The 13,774-nt window shown below is 34.8% G+C and overlaps 1 protein-coding gene across 15 annotated transcripts in view; it reads right to left on the reverse strand.

Moving 5' to 3' along the window:
- Positions 1 to 13,774, reverse strand: part of PTPRK (protein tyrosine phosphatase receptor type K) — a 566,917-nt gene that overhangs the window by 41,063 nt on the left and 512,080 nt on the right. For 7 of the 15 annotated variants that reach the window (XM_030853498.2, XM_060283343.1, XM_060283345.1 and 4 more), the window contains exon 14: positions 1,536 to 1,674. In XM_030853498.2, the coding sequence (XP_030709358.1) occupies positions 1,536 to 1,674 (139 nt within the window). Of the gene's footprint in view, positions 1 to 464; positions 507 to 1,535; positions 1,675 to 13,774 lie in introns of all 15 variants that reach the window. The other 8 variants (XM_060283342.1, XM_060283338.1, XM_060283339.2 and 5 more) reach the window with 3 other exon arrangements.

A 13,774-nucleotide genomic window follows, 5' to 3' on the forward strand; every position in this document is an offset into this window, starting at 1 on the left:
AAATTTATGTTTCAATTTTTGGGTTATTTTTAAAACAGACGGCCACAGATAAGAAAGGCTACAATAATAAGTGTTTTCAAATAATTAACCAATAAAATCAGTAAGTTTAACCCAATTCTAACTGAGTGAAGACATAACCAGAGGCCATTTTTATGTTTTCATATCCAATCTGAAGTGGCTGAGACAATTTTAACTCTAAAGCAAAGTTTAATTAACTCTCTAAACTGTTTAGTTTAACTCTCCAAATATAAATTTAAACTAAATAGAAACATAAGATCTGAAAGTTATATTCAAAGATTTTATTGATCTTGATTGGCAAATTTGTGTTAGTAAAATACTTAAATCTTCCTGTCTCAAATATGATGTATTTTCCAACCACAGAGGTAGACAACAGCAAAAAGAGAAAGCACTATTGGGGAAAGCACGTATGTAGCTAATTTAACACAAAACACTACAATGCATACCTAATGTTTCTAATGCAGATGTGTCTTCTCCAACATATATATCTCCAGGGGATAATTGTAAAGAGGCAATACATTAAAATAAACTCTCATGGAATCATTAAACATGTAGTATGAGTCTTATCTATATTATTAATGATTTATTTTGAGTACAAAATAACAATCAAAATAGTACATTATATGATTTAATATAATGTAAGCAACATCTTTTATCATATTCAATATAATTAATGAATGACAAACACTTCTATACACCAAGGTATTTTAGGACTATACTCTGTAAAGATTTGTTTTTAAATCCTTCCAAATTTTAATATTATTTAAAACATACAATTGGAAAGATTGGAGAGTTGTATTAATTTCTAAAACAATGCCTTATAGATAATGACACTTTATGGAATAGGAAAAAGTTCAAGTTATAAAAACTCTATTCTTTGAAATGTTTTCTGGTAGAAGTATACCTTAATCTCCCAAATAGAATTCAATTTAAATTCCTGTAGGTCGTAATATCTTCATATAATTCCAGAAGATGGCGATATTGGTTGATATAGTATAAAAGACTAATGCTCAATTAAAAAAAATTGACTCTTCATATTAAAAGTGCTGAAATATTTAGTCAGTGAATATTAATATACAATTTTGTAAAATAATGCCCATATTCTTCTTATCTTATTTGTAGCCAACATTTAGAAAAACAGAGTAAGAGTACAAAATAATTCATAGACCATAACCCAAATACCATAATAAACTCTTATTTTGCCATTCGCAATACATAATGCTTCAAAACATAAGATATGTTAATAACTCAAGTGTTTGAGGAATTTAAATTCATACACTAATTTCAAGGTTAAACTGACAAAAAGTATATTTTATATCCAAAATTAAACTGCAAATAACCAATAAGAATTTATTTACAAAGCATAAGAAACAGACCCAGATGCTGGCAACATTGTTAAAATTCAATTCTTGTTGTGTGTTCTAATTTAAAAGCACTCAGGGAAACAATAAAGTGCTTCAAAACTAGTGACAGTGACATATGGTAAGTGGGTGGGACAGAACAAAATCAGGTCTTACCTCTTTTTTACAATTAATATGACAACTAGAAGCAGAAGGACGAACACCAAAATCCCAGCACTAATTCCTGCTATTTTCACCACTCTGTCTGTCTGCTTGGCTGGGTCTGGAATCACTTCTGGTTCTTCTGTTGCTGCTGCTAAATGAATCAAAAATATAAGTTACTGAAAGCAGCTAATTATCACAGAAAGGAAAATTATTCCCAGCTAAAGCTTACCACAAAAAGACAACTTCTTTTATTTGAATAAAGATAATCTGAAAATATAAATACAGTAGCATGCTAAACTCGAGCATGAGAGACTTATGGTAAAGAGAAACTTTTGAAGGGAGATTTTGTTAACATAAAAAAATAAAAACTTAGAAATAACTATCAAAGGGAACAGTTTTTCTCCAAGTATCCTTAAAAGTAAGAACACAGGAGTTTTAGCAAATAGTACAGTGGAAAGAGACAGGGTCAAATTTAGAGATTCATTCTTTTATCACTTCATTCAATAATCACTTCTCCACTAAAATGCAAGGTGTCGTGCTTGGGCCTTTAAAGCAGTGTCAACGGCATTTGTCTTGGACACAAAGGGTTAGGTTAAATAAATGCCTAGTCTAAGTGCTGGAGGTGTGAGTTTATGATGTGGTAAAAAAGATTTGAAATAAACAGTTTGGAGGAAGACAAGAATAAGCAAAGGAAAACAGATTCATTAAGTAATATTTCACATTCTCTTAACAAATAAAAGCCAGGTAATAAACTTGGGAAACAGAACTCTGAGAAGATGAATTTTTTTTTTAATTCTTTATAATCGCCTCACTTTCTTTCTTTCTCAAAGCCACCACCATCCTCCACATACATACACAATTAATATTATAAATCCTACTCAATTTACAATCTCCAGTAACCCTTGGAAGACATCTTCCTTTACCTCATTTGCCTTGAAAACTGGCAAGGAAAGCATTATTATCTACATTTTACAGATTAAAAAACCTGAGGCTTAGAGATATAGGACAGATTAGAAATTGCTCAAGAACAGAGACAAAAATCTAACATATCTTCTATCTTCTAAAGCAGCATTTCTCAGTGTTTCCAGATCCATGGCCCCTCTTGCTAAGAATCTGTGTGACGGAGGACAGGTGATTCTTAGAATTAGGCACATTTGGGAAACTCTTAAAGCAGCCATCAGTGTCAAGAGATGATGGCTGAATGAACAAACAAAAGGATCCCTAAATCCAACCTCAGACCTTCCCAATGGATAATTTGATAATTCCCCTTTAAAATTACCCATTTTTCTACATTCCAATCCTTTCTTCTTTAGCTTCTCTCTCTTGGCTTCTTTACCCCCAAACCTCTGCTTTCACCTCCAGTTCTGCACATTTAAATATCCACTTCAGTTTTCCAACCAGCCACAGTTTCCTCCCAAAGGGGATGGACACAAGGTCGTTAACTTTTAATTTTTCCAAGTAGGAAATTAAAAAGAACTAATATATCTAATATCAGTGTCATTTCATAAAATGGTGCTTTAAAGGTAAACCAGTAGGAAACATAGTTTGAAGAAAAGTGTTAGAGAGAACACAGTTAACTTTGGAAAATAATTCACTATAACTGTCTTAATGTATCTATTTCAATTGGATAGGATAAAATCCCCATGGACCAGTATTTGGTTCCCATTATTCTCAAGAAAGAAAAACAAGCCTTCAGTTTATTTCTTCTGGTAAGCAAGGGAGTTTTCCTTTCTGACTTGACACTTTCCATTATATCCAGGCTTCAGGGAATTTCCAATCTCAAACAGAGGTAGTTCAATGCTTACCACATTTCAAACTACATATTATGTTTCAGTTCATCAAAACATGCATTAAATATAATGGAGATCTCTTCTTTCCCAAGAGCAATTTTAGAAATACATATGTATATCAGTGTGTGTGTATGTATAAATGTATGTGTGTATTTATGTATGTATACATATATATTCAATAAAAACAGGGGCAGTATATTTCAAAGTTGGATATAAAGCTAAAAAGAATATATTTATTGTTTGTAATTCTCAAATTGGATTGGTTTGACACAGTTACTGCTTGAAATAGGGAGACAATGTTTGATGTAGAAATCTCTAGAAAAAACTTCAGGGCATGCAACGAATCATTATTCACTATTTAAAGCTTAGGATCATAAGTTTCTGTGCTACACGTGGCTTTCAAAGGGTAATGATAATGATCCATTTGTGATTTTCTGACTTAAGTCACAGAATTAAACTTTCTGAAAGTCTTTGTAAGATTATTTCTTGTTCAGTGAGGTAAATATATATATATATGTATATTTTTTTTGCATTACGCGGGCCTCTCACTGCTGTGGCCTTTCCCGTTGCGGAGCACAGGCTCCGGACGCGCATGCTCAGCAGCCATGGCTCACGGGCCCATCCGCTCCGCGGCATGTGGAATCTTCCTGGACTGGCACGAACCCGTGTCCCCTGCATCGGCAGGCGGACTCTCAACCACTGTGCCACCAGGGAAGCCCAGTAAATATATTTTTAATATAACATTTTAATTCAATTAAACACATGCTATTATGGAATAACTTTACAAAGATATTATGCTGTAAGTAGTGTATGTTATATTTCATAAGAATCTTCAGAACTGCTAAGCTCCACCAGAAGCAGACAACCCTCACAATATACACAGGTGCAAAATGGACTATCATCACGAAATACGAACATCCAGCCTTAATACTGTGATTAATTATTATATAACAAAAGTGACATGTAGGTGATGGCTAAACAATTTCAAATACAGAAGATGAAGAATTTTTTAAAAGTCTCATTACTTAAATATAGATTTGCTTATAAATTAATCTAAACATATTTCCAGAAAAGAAAAGCCAAATCTAAAAGTAAATTTCTGACCAAGGATACTGATAACCTTGCAGGTGTATTCAGGGTGCAAAGTACTGAAACATTTATAATCTATTATGTAAAACAGTGTTACTACTTTAAAGTCATAGAATATATGTACTTGTAAAACAATGGACTTCAATTAATATTTACCAAGTGGTTAAGAAAGAAAAAAACAACAAGTTCATTCATTTGAGTTGGGTAAGACTGCTTGTTTGTCATGATTACAACTCTGGTGCAAAAGAGTTGTTCGTCAATGCTTCAAATCATTATAAATCTTGAGCATTGAAGGCTAATCAAATTCTCCAGGAACATGTGATTTGGTGGTTGTTTTCCCCTGATTGTGAATCCTCCTCAAAGTCTTTAGCTATGACTTATTATTACTATTACTAACAGCATTCTTATTAAATGTCTGTGTAAATTTATTACATTAGATACCTTAATCACATGTATTTCTCCCACTTCTTGCCCTGCTAAACCAAGGAACATAAATATCCTATTAAAAATCATTCAACCTTAGAAGATTCATTAATGGAAACACAAGCAGTAGCCCCTAAGTGAGCATTTTCTATTTTCTTCAAAGAGAGCAAAAAGCTATTATAGTGACTGCACCCCTGAGCCCCGTTTATAATTTATGCACGTACACAAAGGCAATGTGGAGCACCTTTTTCAGAAATGCTTTCCTTTGCCATAAATCTTTACCTTTTTTATCTGCCAAAGAATATTCAAAGAGTTCCCAGTGTTCTGAAGCCTAGAGCAGCATAATTTTTTGGACAGTGGGAAAAAAACTAAGGCAGTATTTTATTTTTATGGAGCAAATTTATGAGATGCATTTTTTTGGCAAAAATAGTTAAAGCAACTTTATAAATTGTGTCCTTGCTCCCACTACTTAAAAAGAATTTACCTAAAACGTTTAGGTAAAAAATATACAAATACCTAAAAATACATAAATTTAATTAAAAATTAAAATTACATAATAGCTGCAATCATACAAATGCAATCCATCTTCATGATGGATATTAGAGATAGAAGCCTCTAAGTACAATATATTAGGTGATCTCACAGCGGCTTTAGAGACACCACTGTCCTGCAAATTCTACATATTCTCCAGGTATTTCACTAATGCTTTCTTTCCTCTTCAGTTATAATTCTGAAAAATTGTTCACACTCACTTTCCAATCATTACTTAAAATCCTAGAATCAGGCTTATGTCTCCCAATGCCACCACCCCACCATCACCACCATCTCTAATGACTTACTGGTTACTGAGTTCAATGTACAAATTTTCTTATTTCATGCAACCTCTTGATAGCATCTGACATTGCTATCCACTCTCTCTTTGAAACACTCCTTTCCTAGGGCTTCCATTACTTGGCCATCTCCCAGTTTTCCTATGACTTTAGCTTTTCCTTTCCAGATCTCCTTTGTGAGTGAGTCCCTTCCTTGTTTCCCTTAAAACTGGGTGCTGCTTTGAGTTCCTCAGCGAAAACTTGAACCTCTTGACACAGTTTTCCATACTTTCTGGCTTGATAATTTCATCCACTTCTGTCAGTTCAGTTGCCATCCATGCTGGTCACTCTCAAATCAATACACAGTAGTCCCCCCTTAACCAGTTTCACCTTCCATAGTTCCAGTTGCCTGTGGTAAACTGTGGTCCAAAAATATTAAATGGAAAATTCCAGAAATAAACACTTCATAAGTTTTAACTTGCATACTGTTCTGAGTAGCATGATGAAATCTTGCACCATCCCAATCCTTCCCACCCAGGATCCCCAACCATCACGTCATCTGCTCCTGACATCCAACCATCAACTTCGTCATGGCTCCATGATTCAGGATCACCTGAAGCAGATGATCCTACTTCTGATACATCGTTAGAAGGTCAATAGTAGTAGCCTAACACTAGGACACAATGCTTATGTCATTTACCTCACTTCATCTCATCAGGTAGGCATTTTATCATCTCACATCACTGCAAGAAGAAGGGTACATACAATAAGATATTTTGAGAGAGAGAGAGAAAGAGATACCGTATTCACATATCTCTAACTAAGGCCTCCAACCTGAACTGCTGACCCATATAGTCATCTGATTCTTGTTATATGTCTGCACCTCAATGTAGGAAAGTCACCTTCAACACACTATATCCAAATTTGAACTCATAATCTTACCCTCAAACCGGTTCTTCCCCTAGTGTGTCACCTTTCAGAAAATGACACAACTTTCTACAGTGTTCAAAGCCAGAAACCTGAGCATCATTCTTGAATCCTCCTCTCCTTATCTCTAGGATTAACATATAATTTATCATCCAAACTGGAATGCTTTTGAAAGTAAAGGGGGATACTCTTAATAATTATGACAGGACAAAAGGCAAAAACTAGAATTGTCCTGGGCAAACTGGCATGTATGATCACTTGACTTTTTTTTCCTCATACAATTAGTTGCAAAGTACTACTACTTCCTAAATATCTCCTGTCTCTACTTTTTCCATCCCCACTGCTACTGCCTTAACTCCGGTAAACATCATCCTTCACCCAAATTACAGCTGCCACCGGTCTTATCTCCCTGACTGCATTCTCTAAGCCTAATCCACATCAAAACCAACATTGCAGCACATAGCCTTTCTAAGACTGTACCATGTCACTCCACTAATTAGAACCTTCCAACGGCTTCCCACAGCTGTTAAAATAAAGTTCATTAAAGCAGGGGCCATGTTTATTTTGCTTACCATTGTATTTCCAGTAGGACCTGGAAAGGAGCAACAGTACAAAGTATTGGTTGCATAAATGAAAGAATAAAACTAAACCTGCCTATGGTTGATTGTAATGGCATAAAGAAAATCAGTTGTCTTTTAAAAAAACACAAGGATATATTTGACCAGACATATATCTTGTTTTTCTGGGTGTTGGCATAAGACGAACTTGGTACATACATTTCTAAATTGTCTCTAGAAATTTCGACCCCTTCTGCTAGCCATTCCTTCACAAGGCTAACCTTTTCTACCGTCTGCCACATCTACCACCAAACCCAAGTGCAGGGAAATTCCAGCATCATGAGAAGTACAGGAGATTTGATATCAGCAAGACTCTATTTTAATTCTTAGTTCTTTCTCTTACTTGCTGTGTGGCAATAGCAAGTTAGCATCTCTTAGAGTTAATATCTCATCAAAAAGTAAAAATAATAACAGTGCCTATGTTATATAGCTTTTAGAAATAGTACGTGACATAATGACGGGAAGTATTTTTTATAAACTGAAACACTTGTAGTGGAAAGCAGAAGTAGATGCTGCTGCCCTGGGTAGAGATGGCCTAGATGTTAGCCCTTTGGGCCTATCATATAAAAATTAAAAATTACGAATAGGGGAACTGACATTACTGAAAAAGTTTTAAAAAAATCTTAGCAGTCTATTGTATAAATATATAATGATGAGTTTTGTAAAGTGCATGTTATTAATTAAACAGTCTGCCACAGTGGATGTCTAAGCCTTAAGGGCATCTTGAAACATGCATTATTTAACTCAGTGATTCTTTGAAGTCACTTGCTTCATCATGTCATATGATCTTATGAAACTTGTCTTAGATTATTGAATAAAACACAGGGTCTGTCAGAGTTTTATATTGGTGAAAAGGGAAAACAGCTATATGTCACACATTTTCTTTAAATAATTAACTAGAATATAATTTTTGTTCTTAATAAAGATATGAGTATTATCTGAAAATTTCTGATGTGGAAAATAACAGTGCAGAAGTCTATGGAGGCTTTAAACAACTATGAAATTAAAGTATAGATTAATATTACAAATATTTAAACTTAATTTCACACTGCTTAAGGCAACTTTTTGTAGTCTTAGATTCTCTGAATTTGTTTTTAAAACCATAGTTCAAAATGTTATATAAAATCCTGAAGAAATAATAGAAATACTTTTTGAAAAAGCAAAAGAAATAGGTATCACATTTCAGGAATGTACTTAAAAGTCAAAAACCATGTAAAATATTACTTTTTATTTCACAGTAATTTAACGAAGGGCAAATATTTAATTTTACATATGGATTCTCCATTAAGCTTCCCATTTCAATTTATTTAATTGGGTAAAGCAGAGACTTACTGTGTTCTCTTACTTCTGAAACACAGTGGAGTCTGTCTACCAAGTTACCTCTGAAATCTGTCCTTAATTCTCCATTCCATCTTCTCACTGCCTCAGATCAAGACCCAGTCATCCTGCTTTTTCACTAAGCCTTTCTGCTTCCCATGTAGGCCTCCTCAGATTTATCCTCTATATTGCCACCAAAATGAGTTTTCTAAGACGCAAATGTGATTAAATGACTCCTTTAACTGCTTTCCATTCAAGAGGAATGGCAAATGTTCTTGGTATGGCATATAAGGCCTTTCAATATGAGGCTCTAATCAACCTTTTCAATCTCATCTACTGACAATTACTTTAGGGCAGGGGCCCCCAACCCACCCGGGCCGCCCAGCAGGAGGTGATCTGTGGGCGAGGGAGTGAAGCTTCAACTGCTGCTCCCCTTTGCTTGCATTACCTCTTAAACCAACCCCTCACCCCACCCCGTCCATGGAAAAATTGTATTCCACGAAACCAGTCCCTGGTGCCACAAAGGTTGGGGACCACTGCTTTAGGGTATCTTACAACCTGAATCAGTTAAAAGCATCAGCCATTCCCCAAATTCTGAAATACTCCTCGATCTATTCCAGGGTTTGGCAAACTGTGCTCCCTTGGATTGCATCCAGCAGATTTTGACTGCAACTATTATTATGATTGCAAATATTCCACCTTACAAGATAATGCCAAATGGTTACTGATTTAACATACCCACAGCAGTGTATGTAAACTCTGTTTAAATTACATCTTAAAACTTTGTATTATCAGACTTTTGTAATTTTTGCCAATTTAGTGCTAGAAAATGATATCTAATATGCATTTGATTACTAAAATCATCTTTGAGATACTTGTTTGAAATATTTATACGTACTTCTTTTCTGAAATGCTTGGTGTACAACTTTAACCCATTTTTTCCATTTGGGTTTCATCTTTTTCTTATCTGTTTATAGTAATACTTTATGTGTGAACACTAATCCTTTGTCAGTTATAAGTGTTGCAAATACCTTCTAGTGGGTGACATTTCTTTCACTTTAAATATAGTATCTTGATGAATAGCAGTCCTTAATTTTAGTGAAGTCAAATATATTAATCATTTATTTGAATTCATAAAAACAATCTCTTCTTTTTTCTCTAAAAGTTTTAAAACTGGCTCTATCTGGAATTGCTCTCTGAGTATAATATACAGTAGGAAGGTATTTCAGGCCCCTCCACCTGACATAAATATCCAGTTATCTGTGGACAAGTTTTCAATTGATCCAATGATCTACAAAACCACTTCTGTCCTATATCCAAATTATATAAACGGAGGAATTCAGTTTCCAGATTTTCCATTATTTCCCAAGAGGCAATATTCTGTACTGACATAACACTGTTTTAAGTACTATAGCTCCATAGTATGTTATATTATATGATGGGCATGTTTCCATGCCTAGTCCTTTTCCTCTGAAGTATCTTGACTGGTCTTTATGTTTTGCTACGGGTAACTTCTTCAGATTAAAGTCCAGCTGATAAATGATCCCTTCACTTCTGTTAAAGCTGCTGTCAAAGTAGTCCAGCCACAGCAAAAGGCTTATTTTTCAATTCGAACAATTGTGCTTCTCTTCCTAAAAGTTCCATTTGGTTCTTTGCAACTGGTTCTTTGTTTAGTAACTCTTGATAGTATCTTGCTAATCTTTATGATTTGCACTTTTGTTTCTTTAAATATTTTGTACACAGCCTTTAGCTCTTTTGTATTCTGTACTTGACAATCCTAATCCCTGCAGTCCTCTGGGAATTAAGATCTGTTTTTTCTGCTACATCCCTCACAGTGAATTACTTTCATGAATGCTTGGGGACCTTTGGTTGTGAGTTAACTGCTTTATGTTAGTCTGTGAGAATCCTGCAGACCTAAATGGATCATGCTTTCATCTAAAAAAGAGAACTTGCATCAGCTTCTGCCAGTAACCATGAGGTGACATAGGGCTCGGACCATCTCTGCACCCCTCAAAAGTACCAGCTCTATATTTTTGTTATAACAAAACAATTGATCTGGGTTTCAGTCCCCGCTCTGCCACTCACTAGCTGGGTAATCTTGAGTAAGTTATTTAACCACGGCATTCCTAAGTTTTCTTATCAGTAAAATAGAAATGATAAAAATACCTAGGTTCTAGGTCGATGGAAAGATGACATGTGCTAAAATACATAAAGTCCTTAGGACAATACTTGGTACATAAGGTCTCAGTAAGTGTAATAATTAAATAAAACATAATTAAATTCGGATGAAACTCTTTTACCAAATCTAGATTTTTGAACGATAGCTAATACGTGTTCAAATAAACAGCATCAAATGGAGAGAAGTCTAATTTCTAAAAATACAGAGTTATTAACATTACTCTTTATCACATCCCATATTTGTCGAATACCTCAGGGGTACAAAAGACTGTATTAGGCTAAAAACCAGAAAGATGAACAAATGCTCTTCCTTTAGAGAGTATATAATCTAGAAGCAAAATGTAAGTACTTAAATAATTGTACTTATTAGCAGAATATGCCAAGTACTAAAAAGAGGAACAACTAGGGGTCCTGAATAGGGGCATAGAACTGTATCTGGTTTGCTGACATCCTAAAACATTTCTTAGAATTATTCAACATCAAAGTCCAACTCTGATTTTTAGATAAGGAAAAAACTCAGAAGAGGTGAATGGCTTTTTCATGGTCACAGTATTAGTTATTGACACAATTAAAAATACAGTTCATGCTTCCTGACTCCTATTTAGCACTTTCACTTGGGAGAAATGTGATTAGCCACCTATTTTAGGAATATTTTTTGCCACTACGAACTCAAAGACAGAGCGAGAGAGTGAGAGAAAGAGATCAGAGAGGTATCAACTTCAATCACTACCTAAACGTAAGAAAGGAGTAAAGTTGGAGAGATAAAAGTACAAATAAATTGGCAGTCAAACCAAATCCTTTCTAGAAAAAATCAGTCATGAGTAGATAGATGGATGAATGGAATCTTAAATCCATGAAGAAGGCATGGTTTTCCTTCCTTTCATTAATAAATGAATTAACTGTCGTCCCTGGCATGTACCTGGCACAGTTCTAAGCTCTGAAGATTCACCACTGAACAAGACAGAGAATATCTCTGCTCTCATGCAATTTACATCCCTGTGCTGTGAAGCAGATGAGACGCAAGTAAATAAGCATCATCTGATAGTGAGAAGTTCTACACTGAGAATTAAAATAGGGGATGAGGCATAAGACCATGGTGACCTCTTTAGATTCAAAGGTGAGGAACGATCTCTCTGAACAAAACCTGGAGGTAGATAGTGTGGCTTTTTACTGACAAAAGGAAGAGTGTACCATATCAGTAGCAAAATGTTTTGAATACCTTTTCTCTGTACTAGGTATTAAAGGGGGTTCAGAGATTATAGAGCTGTCTACCTGATTTAAAAAAAATGTTATTTTTTTAAACCTCAAGTAATACAGGTGATCAACGAATAACAGTAGAGTGAATTAAAATTAACTTGGGGAAGTAAAAAAATAAGAAGACCAATAATATAATGCTATGACCCTGGGGAATAATGAGCTGGCCAACATTTATGCCAAAGGTACAGGAAGTGGAAAGGAAAGTGTAAATGATAAGGAACTACACTTTCCACATACTAATTATTATGTGTAGGACATCCAAGTAGTAGTGGCCTATTAAGAATAAAGTAGATTGAGCTGAAGATTACTGAGAAATAAATCGAAACAAACAACGCTGGATCACATATACACACACAGTGTTTATAAAAGTAGGCTACAGAACAACTAAACCTGAACCTTAAAGTGAAATGTTTATAAAGTGATAATGTAGATATCTGGTGTTGTTGGGGGAAGAAAGCTTCATGATAATGTCAGTGATATTTTTTTCTCCTATAAACTACAAGATCAGGAAAGTCTCTTCTTCAGGGAAAAATCTGGAATATTAAAATCCAGGCACTGCATTTAATTAAAAGGCAAATGCACTTGACATTTTTGTTGGCACAGAACTCAGAATGCCAGATCTGGGCCAGTCATCCCAATATGTCATTTAGAGCACAAACAGGAAACACACACACGCACGTGCGCGTGCGCGCGCACACACACACACACACACACACACACTTGAATGTAATATAATTTGAAATAACAGAGAAAGAAACAGAGACCAAAGAAAACCTTTATTAGTGCTCAAATGTGGATGTGATAAGGATGTGATGTAATCTAAAATAAATATGACCTACCTTTAACCTATTTCCATTTTCGTTATTTGTAAAATGGGGTTAAGATTAGCTGCTTTGGGGCTGCTTTTAGTTATGAATCCCACTTTCATTTTCAGCAGGTCATTTTCCACCAAGCCTTGGAAAATTCATTAATCTGGCGTATCTCAGGAGAGCATGCAACATGGTTTAAATCATATTAATAGAGGTTGCAGTGCAATTTTCACAGGTGTTTATTTACTAAATTATAGCCTGCCTTAATATTGTACAGAGGAGCCAGATTAAAAAGTGATTTTATTTGAGTTCCAGCTTTTCTAAGATAATTTAGTATAAAGTCTAAATTATTAATATAGGTTTTAGAACTTGAGATTGGTTTTAATCCTAAAATATCTTTTGGCTGTGAGTGAACAGTTAGGAGCCACATTTTTAAATGGTTCTTGATGGTCTAAAGTTATCTAAGCCCTGGCTATATTTCACAATTTCTACTTCTCAAAATATCTAGCAAACACTTAAATCCAAGATACTTTAATCAATTACATTTTGTACACTTCTAGATAATAAGCCTTATTTTTACACTCAAAGCCCTCCCCTTGTCTAAACAGGACCCCTTCAATAGAAAATTTCTATCTCCTCAATGAAGCCTTCCTCTGTTCTTCAATCTCACCCTCTTCTGAATTCCTATGCCCTTATAGATTCTGTTTCTTACCTGTACTGTAAATCACAGCCTAATAGAGGTAGGGTGGAGTTTTGGGAGGAGCAAGGTTAACATTCACTGATTATATGAACTCGGAGGAAATTAGACATCTTCTTTGAATATCAGTTTCTTTTATGAAATGGGGCAATAATACTCTTTCATACATATTCTAAGGAGTAAATGAGATAATCTTAAAGAAAATTCATCAAGGTTTGTTTCCTATGTGTGTTTTCCATATCTTTTCTTCTTTGAGGGCATACACCAGCATCTCTCTCTCTCTCTCGCAAATAGTAGGGATTCAGGAAATACTTGATCTCCAAATCCCTCACATGAGT

Source organism: Globicephala melas, chromosome 14 (genome assembly GCF_963455315.2).
Source record: "Globicephala melas chromosome 14, mGloMel1.2, whole genome shotgun sequence".
NCBI lineage: Eukaryota > Metazoa > Chordata > Mammalia > Artiodactyla > Delphinidae > Globicephala > Globicephala melas.